Source organism: Lagopus muta, chromosome 18, assembly GCF_023343835.1.
Source record: "Lagopus muta isolate bLagMut1 chromosome 18, bLagMut1 primary, whole genome shotgun sequence".
In the NCBI taxonomy this organism is placed as follows: domain Eukaryota; kingdom Metazoa; phylum Chordata; class Aves; order Galliformes; family Phasianidae; genus Lagopus; species Lagopus muta.
In genome coordinates, this window is record NC_064450.1 from 844,597 (window position 1) to 866,219 (window position 21,623).

General features: G+C 50.6%; 2 protein-coding genes across 17 annotated transcripts in view; one reads left to right on the top strand and one right to left on the bottom strand.

Moving 5' to 3' along the window:
* MAP2K4 (mitogen-activated protein kinase kinase 4) overlaps nt 1-7,334 on the top strand; it is an 84,884-nt gene extending 77,550 nt beyond the window's left edge. For all 6 annotated transcript variants that reach the window (XM_048965352.1, XM_048965354.1, XM_048965356.1 and 3 more), the window contains 4 exons: nt 2,483-2,560; nt 3,511-3,659; nt 5,337-5,382; nt 6,385-7,334. In XM_048965352.1, the coding sequence (XP_048821309.1) occupies nt 2,483-2,560; nt 3,511-3,659; nt 5,337-5,382; nt 6,385-6,498 (387 nt within the window). In that variant the 3' untranslated portion in view covers nt 6,499-7,334. The remainder of the gene's footprint in view (nt 1-2,482; nt 2,561-3,510; nt 3,660-5,336; nt 5,383-6,384) is intronic.
* Nucleotides 7,335-13,326: 5,992 nt separating this feature from the next.
* The window catches only part of MYOCD (myocardin), a 224,920-nt gene continuing 216,623 nt past the window's right edge, over nt 13,327-21,623 (bottom strand). For 10 of the 11 annotated variants that reach the window (XM_048965341.1, XM_048965335.1, XM_048965344.1 and 7 more), the window contains 3 exons: nt 19,725-20,678; nt 16,487-16,544; nt 13,327-15,858 (listed from right to left, as the gene is read on the bottom strand). In XM_048965341.1, coding sequence (XP_048821298.1) covers nt 15,290-15,858; nt 16,487-16,544; nt 19,725-20,678 — 1,581 coding nt within the window. In that variant the 3' untranslated portion in view covers nt 13,327-15,289. The remainder of the gene's footprint in view (nt 15,859-16,486; nt 16,545-19,724; nt 20,679-21,623) is intronic. The other variant, XM_048965336.1, reaches the window with a different exon arrangement.

The following is a 21,623-nucleotide window of genomic DNA, read 5'->3' on the forward strand; positions in this document are numbered from 1 at the left end:
GCGTGGCATTGGGCTGGGACTCAGTTGCTCATAGCTGATGGAGTCAGGCTATTCTTGTGTGTCTGCTGATCAGACATGCCGGAGGGGGCTGTGTGGGAGCTGTGGGCAGACAAGGCTGTGGGGGGTTGCAGCTACAGCATGACATTGAGAATGGACAGGATAGACACAGCATCGTCCTTGAGAGATTTATGGGAGAGTCACCAGAAACTCTTCCATGGCAGAAGGTTCCACACTGCATGTTGTTGATGCCACATTCTTCTGTCCTCTGTTGTGCTGGCATTTTCCATTTCCTTTTTGGACTGTTGATGGAAACGCGCTGAGAGCACTTTGGATTGGTTGGACCTGTTACTTCTGAGCAGAGTAGAAGGACGAGTTCCTCTTGTTCTTCTCGAGCCTGAATATGAACTAGTGTTCTGTGCACCCACTGGCTCCTCCTTTAGATGCTTTACTTCTGGCTGAAATCACCAGTAGCTTCCTGAAATGTCCAAGAGCATCCAAATCCTGAATGGTCACCGGCTATCTGTCCTTCTTCCCCTCAAATCAATGAGTGACAGGATCTCAGAGTACATTTTCCATTTAAATCCTCATCCCTTCTACTGTTTTGGGATGTTTTCCTTGCTATCTCAGGTTCAAAATGTTGGAGAAATTGTCTTTACATTTCTGTTTTCCACCTGTAAAAGAAAGGGTTTGTGTTAGTTGTTAATTCCTTATAATTTGATTCAGTACTCTGTTTAAATGGGGAAACCAATATGAAAAGACTGCTTATCCAGGCAGGATAGAATTCTGGATTGTGAGAAGTCAGAAGCATGGGTTTATGTGTAATGCAAATGTGATAGATTTTGACTGAGCTTCCAGGTGAGTACATGAAGAACTGATAATTCAATAGAGTTTAATTTTACCAATTTTATTACTTTATGCTCATTTCCACCAGGATTATCGAAAAATCCATCCAGCAGTACCCCATCAATGGGAAAATCTAAAACATGAGGTTAAAACAAATGAAAATCGTAATTAAAGGATAAGAAAACAAGGCGACATACAGACCTGAGAGGGCAGGAAAGAATAATAGAATCACAGAGCCACAGAAGTTGGAGAAGACCTCTATGATCATCTCGTCCAGCTGGCCACCTACCACTAATATTGCCCTCTAACCCATTTCTTACATGTTTCCTTTTGTAGTATTTGATCCATCCAAGAAGACCATTCCAGCATCTCGAAACCATCAGAGAATATTAGATTGCATTTTCCCTTCCCACTGCCATTACCTGTTAACCCACAAAGCCCCACGTTTTCTTCAGGCAGCCCATGATTGGTCTGGTGGGCATGGGAGGGGTGGGTTGATGGTTGGACCAGATGATCTTAGTGGTCTTTCCCAACCTTAATGATTCTGTGATTCTGTGACCCTGAAAGACAGCATTCAGGGCATTTGAACCCAGCCTGTTTCAAAGCAGATATTGTAACTGGGAGAGAGGGTGAGAAAACACACCGATGGCACTGGGAAGGTGATACCCTATCTAACAAGTCGTTGTGTAAACAGGAAGGTAACAAAGACGTGTAGAGTCAGTCAATCTTGCTGAAAATGACTTCTTCCCTTTCTCTTTGGGGTATGTTTGATAGTTTGATTGGTGACCTCAGTGTGTGCCCTTGTTAGAGAAGATCCTGATGAGTGAGGGAAAGGAAAGGGTTTGGAAGCACATTTGGGGCTGCTTTGTGCAAGCAGAGGGTGGCAAAGAGGAAAGCTAGCAGCAGGACAGAGCAGCCAAAATTGCCTTGGGCTCTGGGGCTAGGGAGCTGCTGTGGGGACCTGATTGTTTTCTCACACACACAGTGGTCCACTGGAAGTTTGAGGTTGCACTAAGGGATTTTGTTGGTTGCATGGCGCTCATCAGTATGTATCTGTCGTGAAATCTTATGGAAATGCAGCTCACAGAGCAGTCGGGGCTTTCCTAATATTTCTTGCAGCTGATAATTTAGTATTGAATTACAGTCCAGGTCTCTCTATTGTTGTTTGCAGTCAAATCAGAATGTGATCCTGTTTCTTTTAGCATTTTAATTATTACATTTGTGATAAAAAAGGCATTCTCATAAAGATGACATGCAAAGCATTGAGAAAGTCCTGCTCCCTGATCACTCTGGGGTGCAGGTGTCCACCTTGCTGTCCACGTTTTCTGTGGGAAGATCTTTTGGATATTTGAAGGCCTGATAACATGAAGACGTCACAGAATCATAAAGTCATTGAGGCTGGAAAAGACCCCTGAGATCACCACATCCAGCCACCATCCCATCACTGCAATGCCAGCCAAACCACATTCCTCAGTGCCACATCTCTGCAGGTCTGGAACACCTTCAGGGACATGAGGTGTTTCTCTGTTGGGGTTGAATGTCGTCCTGGTGGGATGAACTTTTGTTTCCCAAGTTTGCAGATGTGTCTCGTTCTGTCCTGCGTGGCGCAGTGCTTGAATGTTACTTCTTTCTGTTCCAGCCGGAAAGGATAGATCCCAGTGCGTCCAGGCAAGGCTATGATGTCCGCTCAGATGTCTGGAGCTTGGGGATTACATTGGTGAGTGAGCAGGGCTCAGGCCCTCTGCTGCATGGCAGTTCCCTGCTGGGTGTCACACGCTTGGCAATGTGACAGAGCTGGTTGTTGTCAAATGTGCTCGAAGTGAAGCCCGGCTCTGCTGCAGTGAAACATGTTATGAACTGGGCACCTCCTGGCTCGGAAGGAATATAAATCCCTTCAAGGCACATGGCTTGCCTGAACCCCTGAGGGTACGTTTAGCTGCAGCTATAGCCAGAGGTAGAGATGTGAGCTGGGAAGAGGTGCTGGATTGTAAATGAATTTGGTCTTCAGAATCTGATGTGAGGAGGGATGGTGATCGTGGTGGTGCAGAAGGAGCACCCAGCCTTTGTAAGCCTCTCACAGCCCTGGTGTCTGGGGTAATCCAGCTGTGCAGTTTGTCAGTTAATCCTGGTTCCCAGTTGCTGATTTCTGACTAACCACAACACTGCAAAATGCAAACACTGCTTGAGAAGTTTTCCCATTCTCAGGGTGGTGAAGTAGAAGAGAAATCAGAAGCAGTGAGTCAGTAGCTTCTATCAGTGGGCTGCCCTCCCTTCAGCCGTTTTAAAATGCTTGTTTTCTCGGGATCCCTTTTCCATGGTGGTTATTATGATATCTGGGAAGGGACTGGAGGATTTTATTTTCACCCTTCTGAAGTGTCTTTAAAAGACCCTTGGTTCATTTTATAGTCAGTAGAGGAGAGACATCAACCACATGAAAATTCAGCATAGCTGGGTTAAATATTGGCTGGGTAAGTTAGGACACAGTCATGATGTAGGTAGCAGAACTCCTTGTCTTTCTCTCAGCTGGACTCTCAGCTGTAGGAGATAAGAGGGAGAATCTCATCTTAATTTTCCTTTGGGACCTTCAGGCTCCTTGTAGAGATTTTGTTACCCTGAAGGGACTTGGGATTGTGTGACCTATCTGCTGCTGTTACTGTCTTCTTGCAGTATGAGCTGGCCACAGGGCGATTCCCATACCCCAAGTGGAACAGTGTGTTTGACCAGTTGACGCAGGTAGTAAAAGGAGACCCACCACAGCTGAGTAACTCAGAGGAAAGGGAATTCTCCCCAAGTTTCATCAACTTCGTCAACTTGTGGTAAGTGTTACCTACTCAAAGCACTTGGAGTTGGATTTTTTTGTCGTTGCAAAGTATTTGTCAAGTCATGTGCCAACACTTGGTTCCATGTTCCTGCACCAGCAGGGGGTTGAGGATTTTATTTTCACATTTCTCTTCTTTGGAAGGTGATGGGAGGTTTTTGAGTTCTTTACTTTTTAAGAGATCTTTTTTCTATATTTTCAGTACACCAGAGAAGGGTGAAGGGTTCAGGTTCAAAGTGGAACAGGGTTTGGGTTTGGATTGTGTTGTCTTTCAGAATTAGGATTGTTCAGAATCCAGATTCTGTTTTCCAAGTGTCTGTAATAAGAGCTTCTTACTGCAGAAAATGAAACATCGAAATGGTTTTCATTTTTCAGACAAAAACTGTGTGCAGAAAAACTATGTATCAGAAAGTCAGTGTTTCTTTCCCCTGCCACATTCAGTACAGGCAATAGAAGGTTTCCCACACGCTCCTCTGTAGAGTCGCAGTGTCGTAACAGGGTGCTAAAAGCAAGAGCTTGCTCTCCTGCCCCTGTTTATGCTGTTGGATTTGGCTCCAGATGACCCAAGAGAGGAACCTGCATGGCATCTGTGCTGAACAGCAGTGTTTGGAAAAGTGTCTCACTGGTCCGTTTGTCCTTCCCACCCATTCACAGCTCCCAGGGCCTGCTGCTCTGGGACAGTCGCAGTGCACAGAGCATGGAACAGTTTTCAGTCTGTTTTTTGCTTAATCTAATTTGGTGAAGAGTTCTGCTGGGATATTTATGGTGTCCTCATAGCAACGCTGTAACAAACATTTTTCTTAGTAGCTTTGAGTTAAGCACAGGCTGATGTTAGTAAGCCTGCAGGTGAAGCACTACTATTCCTAAAGGCTGTGCTGGTGGTGAGTGATGGCACTGATCCCTGGGGCATCACCCCACGAATGTGCATTTAATAATTTCTATTTCTGTGAAGAGTCAGGAAAAATGACAGAGGAGTCGTGCAGTGTTGCTGTCTGCTGGTTGCGATAGATCTGCAAGAAAAGGTTATTTCTGCTAATGTTAGAAAGTTGAGGGAGCAGCGGGTGGCTGGTCGGGCCGTGTCTGTGTGCCCAGTGCTGTGGGGCCTTTGGTGGCCTCTGCTGCCTCCTGCTGTCCCACCACAGCCCGGCTGTGCCCCGTGCTGCAGGCCAGGAGCCAGCGAGCTGCGCCTGTGCTGGGGAGATGGCAGCTGCATGGCAAGGCTGCATTGTAGAATGGTGGAATCCCTGAATGTGTTGGGTTGGAAGGAGCCGTTAGGATCATCGATCCAGCTCTTTGTTCCTGCAGGACCACCCAGAATCGATCCCATTATCGAGAGTGTTGTCTGAGCTCTGTCTGCCCACTGCCCTGGGGGGGACGATGTGGTTTAGCTCGCAGCTCTCCTCGGCCCATCCTCAGTGGGCTTTGTTGATCACTATGGGTCTGTGCTCATGCTAGCATCTCCACCCGTATGCGGAGGGAGTCTGGTGATGACTTGCAGCTTGGAAAGGGTGACTTTTGGAGAAAACCACGTTCCTGGACTTGAATGATTTGGGATGTTCTCAGTTCCTCCACAACAACTGTAGATCAGTATCATCTGCTGTAAAAATGTATGTTTAATGTCTGTAACCATTTCCACAGCCCTACCTTTTCCTAATTCTCTTTCTGCTTTCTTTAGCCTTACAAAGGACGAGTCCAAAAGGCCAAAGTACAAAGAGCTTCTGGTGAGTGCAGAGCATGCTTGCTGAGCCCAGCTGCTGTGGCTGTGCGCAGCACAGAGCAGGGCTGGGTCACATCTTTGTGTCTTCTCAGCTGATGGAAGCAGAGATTTAGCTCTGCAGCCTGTAGGACAGCACTGCCTCCCTGCCACCCTGTCAAGGCTTGTGTGGCTCATATGATGGCCAAGATTGTAGGTGTCTGTCCATAAATACCCAGTCCTAGGAGCTGGGTGAAGGTGGAGGTGCCATATTGGAGTAGGTTTTCTAACCAGACATAGTTGACCCATGTGGTCTCTGAAGTGTGCAGGATTGGGTAAGACATGTAGGGTGTGCCCTGCAACTTCTGCCTTGGCTTGAGATCCTGGCAGGGGCACTCAGAAGCCCTGTCAGATTGCTGTCACACGCCACTGCCTCCAGTGTATGAGCTACACTGCGAAGGAAGGTGGTTGGCTGGGCTTTGGGGTTGGATAAGTCACACTTGGCAGCCACGTATTTTTATGGAACTCTGTGCATTGGGAAGCCACGCCTGCAGAGAATGGGGGAAACCTGTCCTGGGTGCCTGATGGTGTCGGTATTGTAGGAAGGGAGTTTGCCTGGTGTCCTGGCCCACAGTCACCATGTCATTATTTCCCAGCTGCTGTGCTGGGCAAACCCGAGGATCAGAGTTCGGAACAACTGTTTTGGGATCCTCACCCCTTGTTCAGCCTTCCAGGTCGTGTCTCCCTGTTGTTTCTGTCTCTTCATTGCTGAAAAGGCTGATGATGAAGTCTTTAATGAAAGTATTTCAGTGTGTCTCCCGTGAAGTCTCATCCCACCTCTTTACTGTGTGTTTAAGATAAGGATACCTCACATGCAAAAAGCCACGGACCAGGCCATGTCCTGGTGTCCTGCACTCACTGCCAAGCACTGGGTCTTGCACCAGGCAAGTCCATGTGCTGTGCTTGTATCTGGGGTATCCAGCCTGAAAGGCGAGTTTAGTAACCTGCTTGTTTCTCTATCTGATTCCAGAAACATCCCTTCATTCTGATGTATGAGGAACGCACAGTGGATGTTGCATGCTATGTTTGTAAAATCCTGGATCAAATGCCAGCAACTCCCAGCTCTCCAATGTATGTTGATTGATATTGCTGCTACGTCAAACTCTAGAAAAAGGGCTGAGAGAAAACAAGCTGTAAAGAATTTTCATCACATATTGCAGTGTTTTTAATGCTCGCCCAGACACCATGTGCAATAATATTGGTGTTATTTCCATCCTGTCTGTATACTGTTGTCACATATAAAGTGCATCCCTGTAATATCTGATCACACAGTGTTAGTGTTGGTCAAAGAGAGACCTCATCTGCTCTTTTGTGGACATATTCATGAAATGTGGAAATAAGTACATTTATTTGTTGACCGTGATTGGATAGCACCTAAAATTCATTTCTAGACTCAAAACTTGGAGACTCCTCAGCAGCTACTGGAAAGATTTTTCTCTCAAATTCTTCCAATTGTTGTTTCAAGTAATAATAAAAAGCAAACAAACAAAAGTTAGGCGTTGTCTGTCTGAACATTAAGAGACTTTGCCTGGAGGGAGAAGAACTTGCTTAACCAACGAGATGCTTTGCCTTCTGGAGCTAGAAAGGCAAAGGAGAATTTTATTCTTCACAAAGTGCAATAGATTTACCGCTATGAAATTCTGTTGCTTTACAGTCGCAGCGTACTTTCTGGGGACAGTGTGCTCAGCTGAACTTCCTGTTAAAAGAGAGATCATGTTAAATATAGTGAATATGTCTTTACCAAAAATATGTCGCATTGAAAGAGGCTAACATTAAACTATTCAGAGATGGGACATAATGTATTCTTTCTCCTTTTACCAAGCCAGCCACTCTTCGCTCTTAACTAGGCGTCCTGTAAATTGTTACCTGGTAAGATAAGACCTTTGATCTGAAGAATTATTAAACTACTCAATTGAATTTAACCCGCTTGTGACCTGATTTATAGCTGCACAGCGCTCACCGCCAGCTGGCTTTGCTTTGACTTCGACAAGTGCCGTTCACAAAGTCTGTGGCTGTTTCAGTGAGCCAGAAACGAACATCTGCGATTTCTAGTCGATGTTTCTCATGCTCTTCACTGTCCCCAGCTCTGCTGCTAGCTCCATTTCCCTGCCCACAGCCCAGCCAGCAGCACTGCCACTTCCTAGCCCCGTGTGTCCCTAACATGGGCAGAGCTCAGCAGTTCCTTCTCAGCACTGTGCAGGATGGCTCTCCTGCCACGCTGAGTCTGTGCCCATTTGCTGCTGCAAATGTGATGCTCTGCTTGGCTGGAAGCCTTGTTCGCCTTTTGGCTGATACCCTGGGAAGCTCATGTTGTTGAACTTTAAAGTGAACCTTGCTGAGAACCTTACAAGGTAGCAGAGATGAGATCAAACACCTGGGTTTTCATTTGGCCCAGCAAGACCGGGCGAGGTGTTGGAATGGCACTGCCCAGGGCTGTGGCTGCCCTGTTCCTGGAGGTGCCTGAGGCCACAGGTGGCCCCGTGCAGCCTGAGCTGGTGGGCAGCCAGCCCGTGGCAGGGGTTGGGACTGGATGAATTAGATCAGCTGTCATTTTATCTTCTAAATTTGGCATCTTTTTCAGAGATGATTTTTGAAGTTCTGAAAACTTTTTTTTTTTACCCCTCTGAACTACTGCAACTCTCAGACATGCAGTAGCATGCTGGGGATCCAATGGAGGCTGTGATTTCCAGTTTGAATTGTCCACTTTTCAGCACTCGATACGACTTTGCCAAAACGCGAGCAGCCCACGAGAAGCTTTGGCAGAGGGATGGATGTGCAGAGCAGCAGGAGTGAGATTTGCCCGGATGGGGCTTCGCACTTCGGTGCCACCGGGATGTAGCAGGAGCACAGCGCATCCTGCCCCTGCTGCTCGGCTGGGGAAGCGCAGAGCCCAGGCCACGCTTGTGAGCACCCGGCAGAGGGCACACAGCGCTGCGTCTCCAGCTGCGCTCGGCTGAAGCTGGGTGTTCCCGGAACCCGGGCAGCGCTCCGGCAGCGCCAGTGGGGCAGCGCTGAGCTGTGCAAGGAAAAAAAAAAAGCAGAATGTCCTGCAGTGAGCGGTGCTCTGGTTAAATCGGAGCACGGTCCGTAGCGTGGCTAAAGCAGTAATGAGTCGGAGTCAGGCGTGCGCTGTGCGGTGGCACCGCTCTGCAGAACACGTTTAACATGCATCGATTTCAGCTATTAAGGGTGCACCATTTATTGCGTTGTATCTTTATAAAAAAATAAGTGTATAGTGTTCAGAAGCTGTGAAAGAACTGTACATTGTGTACTCTGCTTACTTTTTTTTTTCTTGTACCATAGGAAAAAAGATGTATATAAATGATCACAAAGACGATGTGCAGGGATGTTGCCTTATTGTCTGTAAAATGGAGCTCAGGAACATAACTGCTTCACAGAGCTTCAGAGTATTTTACCCTGGTTGGATTTCCTTCTCTATTTAAGATATTATACATGGATCAGAGTGTTTATGTAATAGTTCTATCCTTTTGCCTGCAGGTCAGTTGTAATAAAAATAGGATGCGACCGTGCCCTCGTTATTTTCATTGTGTCAGGTCAGGCATAAGTGGGGAGATGTGTTACGAGCCAGAGAAATCCCTGACTTCCAGCCCTTCCTCTGGGGGAGGCGGAGGGGCAGAGGTGGCTCAGGACATCTTGTCCCTGTGAGGAGGGCCAGTGGCTGCACCACAGCCTGGGGAGAGAGCAGTGATGCTCACAGCCTCGCAGGCTTCTTGTATGTATGGGAGAGCACTCACTGTCTGCAGCATCCAGATTTAAGAGTCCTGGGTAATTTCTACTGCCAAGCCTCTGGGTGCTGGGATATGGGTCTGTGCCTGGAGGCCTCAGAGGACTTGGAAGCCTTCCAGGTGATTGAGTAGAACTGGACCCCATAATCAACCCCACAGAGATGAACACAGTGTTGGGGAATGGGGCTGTCCATTCCTGTAACGTCAGACTGACTCGATGGGACCAAGGTTTTGTTGAGAGAAGAACAAGAGCATGCTGGCAGTGATTATTGGTCATATCACGGCTCAGTTCTTAGGGACTGGTGGAGTAACCTGGCATTGGCTCTCACCAGTGCCTTCACTTGAAGGGTGACAATCTTGTCAAGAGAAGGGAAGGCAGGCAATGGAGCCAGAGAAGGACTTGCGTTGGAGATACACAGTGAGAAAGACTTGAGGTGATTGAAGTCTGTCAGCTTAAATAAATTCTGTGGTTCTGACACATCAAGGTTGTTCTGGAAGGTTCCTGTTCCTAGCACAGTACTTGGGACATTTTTGGGCTGCTTGCTGTCCCCACTCTTCATCCATAACCCAAGATTCCAGATTCAGTGATTCATAGGCAAAAGTCAAAACCCACCAAGCACTGGGGAGCAAGGTCAGATGCTGCAGGGCCTGCTCCTCCCAGCTCCACAAACATCAGTTCTGTTCCTTCTGCACCAACAGCTGCCTCTGTGTGCTGAGGTTTGCTCTGGAGGAAGCTGTATCAGTGGACAAGAAACCGAAAGAAACGTTGCAGAAGTGAACTGGGCATCTCCATGCTTTTCGGGATGCAGAGGACCCTGCTGATCTCTTTCCCCCTGTGGCTGTGTGGCATGTAAGAAGGACTGTGTCATCACCTCAGGTTCTCCCAGTTGCCCCATAGAATCCACACTTGAGCTTTTTTCCTGTTGACTCACTTGGACTTCTCTGCCTCCACCAAGGGCTGTTGTCATCACATCATTGCTCACATGGGATGGGAAACCTCTGACCCCACATCCAGATGCATCTTCTGTGTCTTGGACAGGACCTGTGCCCGAGCACTGCTGCTGTTGCTGTTGGTCTGAGCCTTGAACCAGTCCAGCATTCCTGGTACAAGTGGGCTACAATGGCTACCTCCAACCCTGAAGTTGGGAATCCTCCTGCAGATAACCCAACAAGGTCCATACATCTCAGCTCTTGCTTTCCCTCTGTACCATCGCGTGGACTGGAGGCTGCCCCAGTTTCTGTACTCAGCCATGGCTGAGGAGCAGCTCTAACTTCCAGGCAGGCTTGGAGCCACCAAGGGCTGCTGTCATGCACAGTGGCCCAGTCTCACAGTTCATACCACTTCCTCACGTCTTTATGCCTATGTGCAGGGCTAAAGCACTCCTGTTACCCTCACCAGGTACTATATAGCACCCATGAAACAGGTACTGTGCTCATTGACATTTACAATGTGTCTATGGGACTCCAAGACTCCAAGGTTTTGATGCGTTCAAACTCCTTTCTGCGTGGACATAAGCAGTGTGGATGGACACGGGCACCCTGACTACTTCATCTGCAGCACTTGTGGGTTGTGTTGTATACATTTCTACTCATCTTTGCTTCGCCAGCCTTCCCCCCATAGGCACCACTTTGGAAAAAAGCTCAATTTTCACTATGAAACTTGACACAAACCCCAAGTGTGGTCATTGCTGTGAATGTGTGAAGGGCCCTACGGAAGGTGGAACGGCTGCTCTGGTGAATAAGAACAGAAAGCAGCTCCTGACTTTTGCCATTTTGCTAAAGGCTGTGTAGATGGAAGCTGAAGCATAACTCCCTTTTCTGGTGGCCACTGTGCCACTGTTGTACTGGAAGTAAAATACAGAGCTGGCTGTCGGATGGGACCATGGGCTGTCTCCCACACAACCCACAAAATCCCTCAATTCTTTCTCTGCTTTCTGGGAGGAAAAGTTGCTGCCATAGCCATCCATGGAGGTAGTTCCTCTCTTGGCCAGATGGGAATGCACCTTGATGGAGCCAAATAGTACAGCAGCACCCCAGTTTGTGTTTGGCTGGATATTGTGAGAAGGGGAGGAGGTCCTGCCTGACCTTCCAAGGAAGACAGGTTTCTCGTCAGACTAATGGATTGAAAACCTATGTGCAGCACACCAAGCAGTTCTGCAATGTACTGGCTATAAATGGTTTGTCTTGAGAGGCTGTTGGGTGTTTATGAGGGCCACCACATATTTGCAGAGCTGTTCATGAGCACTCCTAATCCTGCTGACCCAGGAGGCACACTGAGAGCTCAGGGATCTGCAGAAGTAGGACCCAGAGTGCTGCTTGTGCCAGCAAACACACCTCAACCAATTGATGATGCTTTAGGAGTAACAATACCAAAACATGGAGAAAACTGTGATGGTTTTATTAGGCTGCTGTACCTCAGCCTTCTGTGTATGTCAGACCAATTTTCTAACTCCCTGCACCAGGATTGTGTGTCATCCCTCCCTCCCTTCCTTCCTTCCTTCCTTCCTTCCTTGCTTCCTTCCTTCCTTCCTTCCTTCCTTCCTGCCTTCCTGCCTTCCTGCCTTCCTGCCTTCCTGCCTTCCTTCCTTCCTGCCTTCCTGCCTCCCTCCCTCCCAATTCTGGCTCTCCACATCACAGTGATTTCCTGAAGACATTTGCAATTGATCCCAGTTCCAAGATGTTGGTGTAAACCATCCTGAAGTGCAGCCAGTTCCTGGTTCCTGCAAGAATGCTTGCTCAGAGTGCGTTTCCAGTGAGAGGTGCTGGGACCATTTCCTTGCTCTGGCTCAGCTTGGCACTAGGAAGGGGAATTGCTTGGAAGGACTCATCCAATGGAGTGGGAGAAGTTCACATGTCCCTGGATAGCTCTTTCTTACTGCTGAGCAGCTCAGGAAGTGCTGAGCAGCCTCTGGTGAGGCCTCTGCTGCTGTATTGCACCTGGGCTCCTTGTGGCCAGCTGGGAGCTTTGCTTTGGCTCGTTCAGCTCTAACAGCAATTATTGAACAAGGGCACAACTGTTACTTGCTTTGTTTTAGCTTTCTTAGAATTGTGTGATGTAACACACAGATATGTATTTATTTTGCAACTAATAACTAACAATTATGAGTAGTTACTCTGTGTAGGAAGAGCCAGCCCTGCCCCTAGTGAAACACACATCGGTTGGACCTGAAATGACCGCACAGGGGGATCAGAGAGCCCAGAGCTGCAGGCAGCTCGGAGGTGGTGGTCACTGCTCACAAAGGAATGTCACTGGGGTAGAGCAAAGCCTTATATAAAGCCTTAAACAAAGAGGGTGTCTGTAAAACCCAGCATGGGACATCATGGGATCTGCTGCTCGGCCGCAGCAGGAAGCAAAATCCCTGGGCCTTAAATCCCTTGGGAAGGGCTGTGTGGGAAAACCAGGCGGGCACAACCAGGGGTGCTGGCTCTGGAGCAGTGGAGCAGTGGGCACAGAGCAGCCCAGCACTGCCCTGCATGAGGGCACGGGGCAGTGGGTAGGAGCACTGCCGGATGCAGAGCCGGCATGGCACAGGGCTGCAGAGCTCAGCTCAGCCTACGGAGTTTATCACAATGGGATTTTTTATGCAGTGTATGGTTAAGAGATTAAAAGCCACACAGGAACTAGCTGGTACGTCACCTACATCTTTTCTGGTTCACTTTTCTGGATCAGTGTCTCTGGATCATCCCACATTTTAAGCCCATCCCCTGCAGGCAGGCAGGAAGCATCCTGGGAAAACTGTGAATTGAGGAGAGGTGCGGTGAAGCTGGACATGGTCATGAGTGGGTGAGGGGAGAAGGATCCCCCTGGAGCACAGGGCCGTGCCTATGTCCGGAGGATTTGAGCCAGAGAGACCCAGGAGAACCCACAGACACAGGGGAAGGGCTGCAGGAGTCGCATACATATCTCCAAGTACAGATTTTCCTTTCTGGGCAGCGTGGTCTGGTGGGTGACAACACTGCCCACAGCAGGGGTCGGAACGATATGACCTTTAAGGGTCCTCTGACCTGAGCCGTCCTATGCTGCAGCCGTCAGTTTGTCCTGAGGGATGGACACCCATCCCTCATCCATCTCCTTCAAAGGCAAATGAAGGTGGGGGGCTAGGGGGCCGATAGCTGTCCTGCCCCAGGTGGGTGGAATCGAGCGTGAGACTGAGAGCAGGCAGAGCGGCAAGGCAAAGGGGTTTTTAATAATGAAGGTGTTGCTGGTAACATAGGTAAGGAAATGTGCTTGTTTACAAGTTCGAAGCTGACAGCATCCCTTTAAATAAGGAAATACATTTGTTGAGAGGAGAAAGTTACCTGGAAAGCCCTGTACAACGGCGCAGTGTAGCAGCTAACACTACTCTGATTCAAGTGCTATTAATATTCTCCATGGAACGGCTTCTAAAAATTTCTCCCTTAGAAAAAGGAATTAAAAAAAAAAAACAACGCAACCTGTGATTGTCTATTCTAGCAGTGCACCGTGACCATTTGTACAATAGAAAAGTGATGCTTTAAATAGTGACTTAAAAGCTACCGCCGTGTTCTTTATACAGCATGCAACATCGCCACGAGCCAGGGACGCAGGGGCTGCGGGGCTGCTTGGTGAGCCCACGGTGCACCTCACAGCGCCGCGTCACCGATGCGCTGTCCTTCCAGTAACACAAATATTAAATACACTCAGTCTGTAAATAGTTTAACAATCTCTGTCAGCAACAATATTTACTTTGGCAAAACCAGAATTGCAAAGCCGACGTGTCCGTCAAAGAGTCTGCAGCAAGTTCTTTGGTGGCTGCCAAGAAGTGAAGCGAAGGCTCCTTCTCGCTGGAGCCTGAGGAAGGATATTGCACAGAGACTCACAGGAGAAATGCTGGTGACTTCAAACTGGAGGCATCACTGCAGGAGAGCATCCATCTCCGCTGGCTTCAGAAGAACGAGCTCCTCTAGGCTCAGTGATTCACAGCTGTTCTCCAGACAGCCTTGCTCTGAGCTGGGTGATGCCGGAGTAAACTCAGGAGAGAAGAAAATCGCTGCTGAGGATCAAGGAAGAAGGGAAGAAGGAAGCCTTCTGGATGGCAGAGAGCGGAGACAGCAAAAGCAGATGCTCACACAAAATCACAGCCCTGTGAGGGCCTGCTCAGCCCTGCCCCATGTGCAGGAGGGGGGCTGCTCCTGACGGCCCTGCTGGGTGGTGAAAAGCTACCCCACACTGCGGCTCTGCAGGGACAGCCCCTCCAAAGCTGTGCTGTACTGTCCACATGACCTGCTCCTACCTTGGACCACAACACATTACCCATCTCTTTATCTGTACCACACGAGCTGAGCCATGTCAGCTCCACCGGAATGCCACATCCCTTCAACACCTGCACCTGCGGCCTGAATGGCTGCCTCCAGCATCCACACCTCTGCTCCAAGGTCTCGGACTGCAGCCTGACTCAGCTCAGACTGTAGCAGGGACAGCTCTTCAGCTTTCGGCCCCCCAGACAGTCTGAGAACATCCCAAGGCACCACCATGAACACAGTAGGCTCCATCTCTTGCTTGCTCATACAGGGGCTTGTGCAGGGACTGGGGCGGCACAGCTCCGGGGCTTTGGGGGCAGGAGGAAGGGCACAAGGTGAGTCTGGCTGTACACAGGGGGCTCACTGCCCTGGCTGGGCAGAGCCCTCATGCCTCTCTGCTCCCAGCCCTCCTGACCTGGGCAAGGCTGAGGGGAGCCCTGCGAAATGCCAGGAGGAAGCAGGACAGCAACCTCTGTGTGCTTGCTTCCCTGTTGCTTCTCGAGTGAGCTCGCCTCACCACGTGGTTTTGTCGTGAGCTGCTCCAGTTCTCACGGGAGTGTCTGCTAAAACTAGGGGGAGAAAGATAAAAAGAACAAAAACAAAGTTACAGACAACTGTCAATCTAAAGGAGTGTTGATAAAGGCACTTGGTATCCTTTGTGAAGATGTGCCAGTGGAAGGAAAACGAAGTACCAGAGCTGTTGTGCTGTCAGTTTGCAGTAACTGAAAATTCAAACAAGTTTATTCGCTGGGAAAATGGCTCCAGTTTCCCCTGAATGTGGCGTGTTAGCCCTACGTGTTCTCCAGCATGGCGGAAACACTGCGCTGGCTGCTGTGGGCACACAGTATTCTGCCTCCACTGCCCTCCTATTCACCATTGCTGCAGGTGGAGGTCCATGCTGGTGTTTAAATTGAGATCAGTAACATCCAGGAAATCAATGTTGAAGATGCTGGGGCCTGCGGGAGTGAGTGAGCTGAAGCCAGTGGCGGAGCTGGGGGGGGTGAGGTCCAGCCACTCCATCGTTTCCCATGGAGATTCGGTGAAACTCATTTGTAAACCGGAGCCATCAGCAGGGGAAGGGGAGAGTTGCGTTTCCATGGGCGAGAGGGGAGTCTGTAAAATCTCCTGGGATGTGAGCAGTTCATCTGCGGCTTTGCTGGAGAACCCCTCTATCATCCCCTCGAAGTGGGACTCCTCTCCTCCCATCTTCAGCAGGGTGATTTCACCAACTCTCCCCAGCGGGCTGTGGGCATTCAGCAGGACCTCAAGGTGAGCATCACCACCACCTGGACAGTGCTCAAATGGGAGCTGGGTGGTGGAGACCTGTTCAAATGGAGCAGACGACTTTGGGAGCGGAGTGCTGGAGTTCCCTGTAGACACTGTTATCTGAGGTACTTTCTGGAGGCAGGACCGATCTTCCTTGGCGTTGGCTGGCATTTCTGTTCAACAAACAAGAGGGAATTGAGGTGTTCTGGCAGCCCTTGTCACTGCTAAGCAGGAGGCACTGCTGAGGCCCCTGAGCAAGGTTCTTGGGCTAGGCATGCCTGCAGGGACCCACACCCAACTCCATCCCTTTGGCATCACCCACCCATCCTCCCTGTGGGAAGCCCCTCGCATTCCCTCTTCCTGATCTCAGCTCCCCCAGTTTTGGAACCTGTCTCCAGGGCACAAGCACTGGCAGCTGTCCCCATGGGGATGGTCATGCATTAAGAAGGGCACAGGTAGCAATCTGCACAGGGGAGGGCACATCCTGCTCTGTGTGGGAGATGGCACTGGCAGCACTGGGAGAGGAGGGCAGCAGAGGCTCTGTTGCACACTGCCATCCTTTCTGAGCAGGTTCCCAAGCCTGGACGCCTGCACTGATCTCAGGCTTCTGTGGGCACAGGCTCTGGCAGGCTTTTTCACCAGCACAGGCCCCATGTGATTTTGGAGTCAATCTCTGGTGTAGGGCAGCAAATGAAAGCCATACCCAGCTCAAGCAGCTCCCGGAGGCACACCGAGAGCTCTGGGCCCCGCAGACCTACACCTGAGGGGAAGCCCTGGAGGGATCAGAGAAGCAGTGCGTACCTCCGCTCTCAATCAGCACGTCCAGGAGTTCGTCCATCTGCTGACTTCGAGTCATCTGCTGCAGCAAACGGCAAAGAGGAGAGTAGAGGGCATTAGGAGGAGAGTCCCTCCGGCCACGCACCAAGCAGGTGGCTCTGGACCCCACAAGAGATGCAGGGGTCTGGCAGTGGCATTCGGATGAGCACTGGGAGATCAAGGACAAGTGCAGCAGATCCAAACAGCGCTGCAATAGGTTCCCCCTGGCCTGCAGCCAAGTTGTGCTCAGCAGCTGCTGCAGACTGCCTCTCCCCAGAGCAATGAGGACACAGATTTTCTGGACCTGGCACCTAGCACTGACGCGTGCCTGCTCCCACTCTCTGCACTGGGAACAATGAAACAGCATCCTCTTCTCCCTGACTGCAGACTGGAAGAACTGCCCACACATCTCGCAGCCAGCATAAGCCAGTTTTCATCACTGTCAGTGGTATTGCTCCATGTTCCTAAAAGCACCATCATGACTGGCACTGAGGCTGCTGGCAGGCTCTCACAAGAAGTGATGGGTTTGCACGTGGTGGAGAAGGTCTTCCCCACAGGAGCAGCACTCCAGGATATGGCTAAGGGCAGCAGATGGTCTGGGGTGGGATTTTACCAATGGGCTACAGAGGGTAGGTAAGGTTTCTTGAAGAGTGGCTCACGGGTCTATTTGTCACATAGCACTGAACACCCCAAAGAGGAGTGCCCCTGAGTTTTGGGGCATTTGTGTGGCATGTCAGGACCCCAGGCAACTTCCACTTGCACAAACCCCATTTAGCATGGTGTCTGACTGCTCTGTGACAATCATTTAGTAGCTTTCCACGGAAAGGCTGCCTCTTATGGAAAAAGGCCTGTAATCCTCAGAGACCCCATAGAGAGTTGTAGTCCCTGCAGCTGCCTTAACCACTCTGCACCGCTCTGCCCTGTTGAAAGTAAAAATCATGCAGTTACCTGCTTTATTGAACCCTGATAGGGTGGAGGCTGCTTTCTCTCTGAGAGGGCTGTGCTTGACTTACAGAAACTTGGGGATGAAACTGAAAACTTTTGACCTGCCTGTTTAGTCATCTACGTGGGGGAAATACAGGGAAATGGAATCGATGCACAGGGAAAAGATTCTGCTCCTCAGCATGCAGGATATCTGCATCACCTTAGCTGAAGCCAGAGCAGCACCAGGAAAACTAAGGGTGTTGTGGGTCAGATCAGCTCACAGTGCCTGGTTTCTGGGCAGGAAACAGAGGGGGAATAACTCCTTGGGTGAGCTCTGAGGACCCCAGAAGGATGCAGAACCATGAGCATGGTTCTCCAGAACTCAGCTCAGCTGTAAATGTGCAGAGCAAGAGAGAGAGTGGCTGTATCCAGGATAGAATGCTCCCCAAGCCACAAGCTGCCTCTCACCTCCTTCTTTTGGGGACCTTCTCTGTCACCACTGGTTTAGGGAGATCTCATGGAGCACTGGCAGGGCAGACAGCCCAAAAGAGTCACTGCCAGGCCTTCCCCGTGCCCATGCCAAACAGCTGTGCACTGGTGCCAACTTTTTGCCAGGAAGAGGCCATCCCCTTCCGGGAGGGTCCTCACTCCTCACCCGAAGGTCTGGTTCCTGCTAGCTGCTGTTCTTCTTTGCCTTCAAGCCCACAGGTGCCCTTCATGAGGAAAGCCCAGGACAGTGATTTCACAACCAGGATAAGCAGCAGGGCACTGCAGAGTCACTCCCTGAGCGTGCCCCTTGTGCTCTGGCAGTGGGGAAAGAGCTGGAGGAGCCCCTGAGGTGCTGTTCCTCCTGCTGATGCTCAGTGTCTGCCTGCTTGTTCAGAGCAGCTCCACTGCCTCTCTTGGAGTACTGTTCCACAGGGCTGCAACCCACTGCCCACTACATCACAGTGCAGCCCCACTGCTTGTTCCACCTACAGCTCTGCACACCACCGCCTCCCCACTGCAGCACTCTCTCTGCCTGTCTCACCCCTACAGCACTGCTCCTCTCTGCCCATCTCACTGACAGACCAACTGCCTGTGTCCTGCACATCACTGTCCTCATGATAGGCTGCATCCTACTCTGTCACCCTGCAGCCCTGCCACACTCACACAGCACACTGCTCCGTGTGCAAGCTGTGGGACTGTAGCTCAGGAGCTGTCCTGTGTGAGTACTGGGTGTTTCACAGTAGGTGCCATGCTGCCCCAGGTAGGGTGTTGGGATGAAATGGGGCTGTGATCAGTGGCATTTATTCTACTTTTGTATGTTGGCAGCACGTGCCCCTTTACAAGCTTTCACACTCATCCTGAGGGCTGAATGAAGAGTGGAGACACTGAAAGGGCCACACTGCTGTGCTAGTGGCCTGAGGGGAACAAGCCCCTGATTGCAGACCCCAGTGGCAAGTCCTGCTCTATTGCCAAGAAAAGGCTTCCCACATGATTGGGAGAATTGCCCTCCTTCAACTCAGTGGTCAAAATACACTGTTGCACTGCTAGCAGATGCAATGGCTTAGCAAGAGGTTGATGAGCCCCGCTGCGCTGTGGCAGGGTTCTCCCAGGAGAGTAGGGACCTCCCAGCAGCTGAGGGAGCTGTGCTGGTGGTTCCTGATTGTGGATTGAGCTGTGCCAGGACTCCATGGGGCAGAGGGAGCTGTGCCAGGGCTCTTTGGGGCAGAGGGAGCTGTGCCAGGTCTTCCCCAGGTGGAAGGAGCTGAGCCAGGACTCCATGGGGCAGAGGGAGCTGTGCCAGGGCTCCCCTAGTGGCACAGCAAGCTGAGCCAGAGCCTCCCCGGAGGGGAGTGAGAGATGAGCTAGGGCTCCTCTAGGGCAGAAGAATCTGTGCCAAAGCTTCCCCAGGGCAGAAAGCTGTGCCAGGTCTCCTCATGGCAGGGGAAACTGTGCCAGGACTCTTGCAGGGCACAGAGAACTCTGCCAGTGCTCACTTGGGGCAGAGGGAGCTGTGCCAAGGCTCCATGGGGCAGAGGATCTGTGATTGGCCCCCCAGGGCAACTGGATGTGGAGGCAGCAAGGCTCTCTAGGAAATGCCCTGCAAAGGACCCTGCGGTGCCATCAGCTTCCAACCCATTCTCCTTCTCAGCTATTCTGCGCCCCTACAGACAGCTCGTCGTGTTCCTGCCGCCCCCTGGTGCCCATCAAGGTGCCAGCGCTGACAGAAAAGAGCTCGGAGGCGTCTGTGCGAATGCCCACAGACCCGTGCGTGCTCACCACAGAGATGACAGCCGGGGTGCTCCCCACTTACCGATGCCGTGCGAAGGCAACTGCTGGTCTGGGGCGATGCGCTGCGCCCTTCTGCCTGTGAGCCGGGGGACACTGCCAGGAGATAGTGGCTGTTGGGGGACGGCGGCAGGCTGATGTGCTGAGGGCTCTTCGCAGCCCCGAGTGGAGAGTGCTGGGGGGAGCACTGCGGGCTCAGGAATGTCGAGGAGGTGATGGTGCTTTGCCCCGCGGGCTCCAAGCAGTGGCTATTTACAATGTGAGACAGCTGCGGCACCCCACAGTTACTTAACTTATCCGAGCTGTTGGCTTGGCCTTTCAAGGCAGTTTGTTTGGATGCAAACGGGCAGCTGGACACTGCATTTTCTTGCTTGATGGGGACACTGAAGAAATGCTGGGAGGGCTGTTGTTTCTCCTCAAGGCCATTGCTTCTCTTTCGCTTCTGCAGCTGCATCCTTAGCTCTTCTACCTGCCTCTGCTCTTGCTGCAGCTTCCACGTCAACTCATTGATGACCTTCTGCTTCTCCACCAGCATCTTGTCTTTCTCTGTGTCAATCCCTTCCAGCTCCAGCTGGATGCTCCCTCCATTCATGCTGCTCATCAGGCTTTCCTCAGCGCTACCATGAACCGGAGATGGCTGAAGACCAAACTGTGGAGAAGACATGGGCCCGTCGTTGAATGTGTCTGGCAGAGAGCCACTCACAGAGAGGTCGGAGGAGGCTGGAGAGATGGGTGGAGTGGAGCTGGTGCTGCCGAAGTGGTAGAAGCCATTTGACAACATGCCTGTGGAAGACTGCGACTGGTAATTTGACAAGGTGCTTGTTGGAGTGACTGGAAAGGTGACAGTTGTGATCTCACTGAAATTTGGCACTGCATTGCTGCTGCACTCCTGGAAGGGCCGCAGCCGTTCCATCAGTGCTGTTTTGGTACCTGATACAGGCAGGCCTCTTATTCGGAGTTGCTGCCTCAGTTCTGACACCTAGAAGAAAAGTCACCAACAATCATTCCCGATGCTTTCCCTTGAAGGCAAGTGCTTTAGAAACCTGACATCACAGGTTCCCTGCTCTGGCTCCCCAGGTGCTCAGTCACCACACACAGCCCTGATCAGTATATATTTTACAGGACCCTGAGCCTTCCTAATGGGAAAACCTTCCTTCTGCTAGAAACTTACTGCTCTCCATGAGCCAGCGGAGGTCTTTGGGCCATGGAGGTAAACTAGGATTCCCTTGATAGCAGTAAGTTTCCACATGAGTGGAGGACTTTCAACACAGCCCAGGAACAAGATGATGGCATTCTTTAGCTCAGACAACATGACTGCATACATTTGGAGCTAGCTGCTCCATGTTCAGACATCTGAACCAGGCTCAGGTATGTAATCAATGTTATCACTGTCATAGAATCATAGACTCACAAATCATAGAATAGTCTGAGTTGGAACTATCCTGTGAGTCCAACTCCTGGCACCACGCAGGATTACCCAAAAATCAAACCCAACTAGGAGTGTTGTCCATATGCTTCTCAAACTCTGTCAGGCTTGGTGCCACAATGGCTGCTTGGAGAGTCTTATCCACCCTCTTAGTGAAGAACTTTTTTTCTATGGCCAAACTCATGTTATTTTTATCTCATTTTATTTTCCCATCTAATAGTGACAGAGAAATCCATTACCCCAAGGTCTCTGCTTCTAAAAAGACTTGGTCTTTCGTATGGCTGAAGCTCTACTAAGAAACCCCAATCCTTTGTGCCCTTGTCTACATGAGAGGTTTAAATACTACTCAGTGTTCACATTTGCAGTCTCTGGAGATACCTGCTTGTGCAGTGAGTGGACCTTGCCTGACTGCTGGCAAGGAGTTGCAGCATCATGGTCTCAGCATGGGCAATGGCTGCAGAGAAGCTGAGTCACTGGGTGGGTGTGAAGGCCATGCTG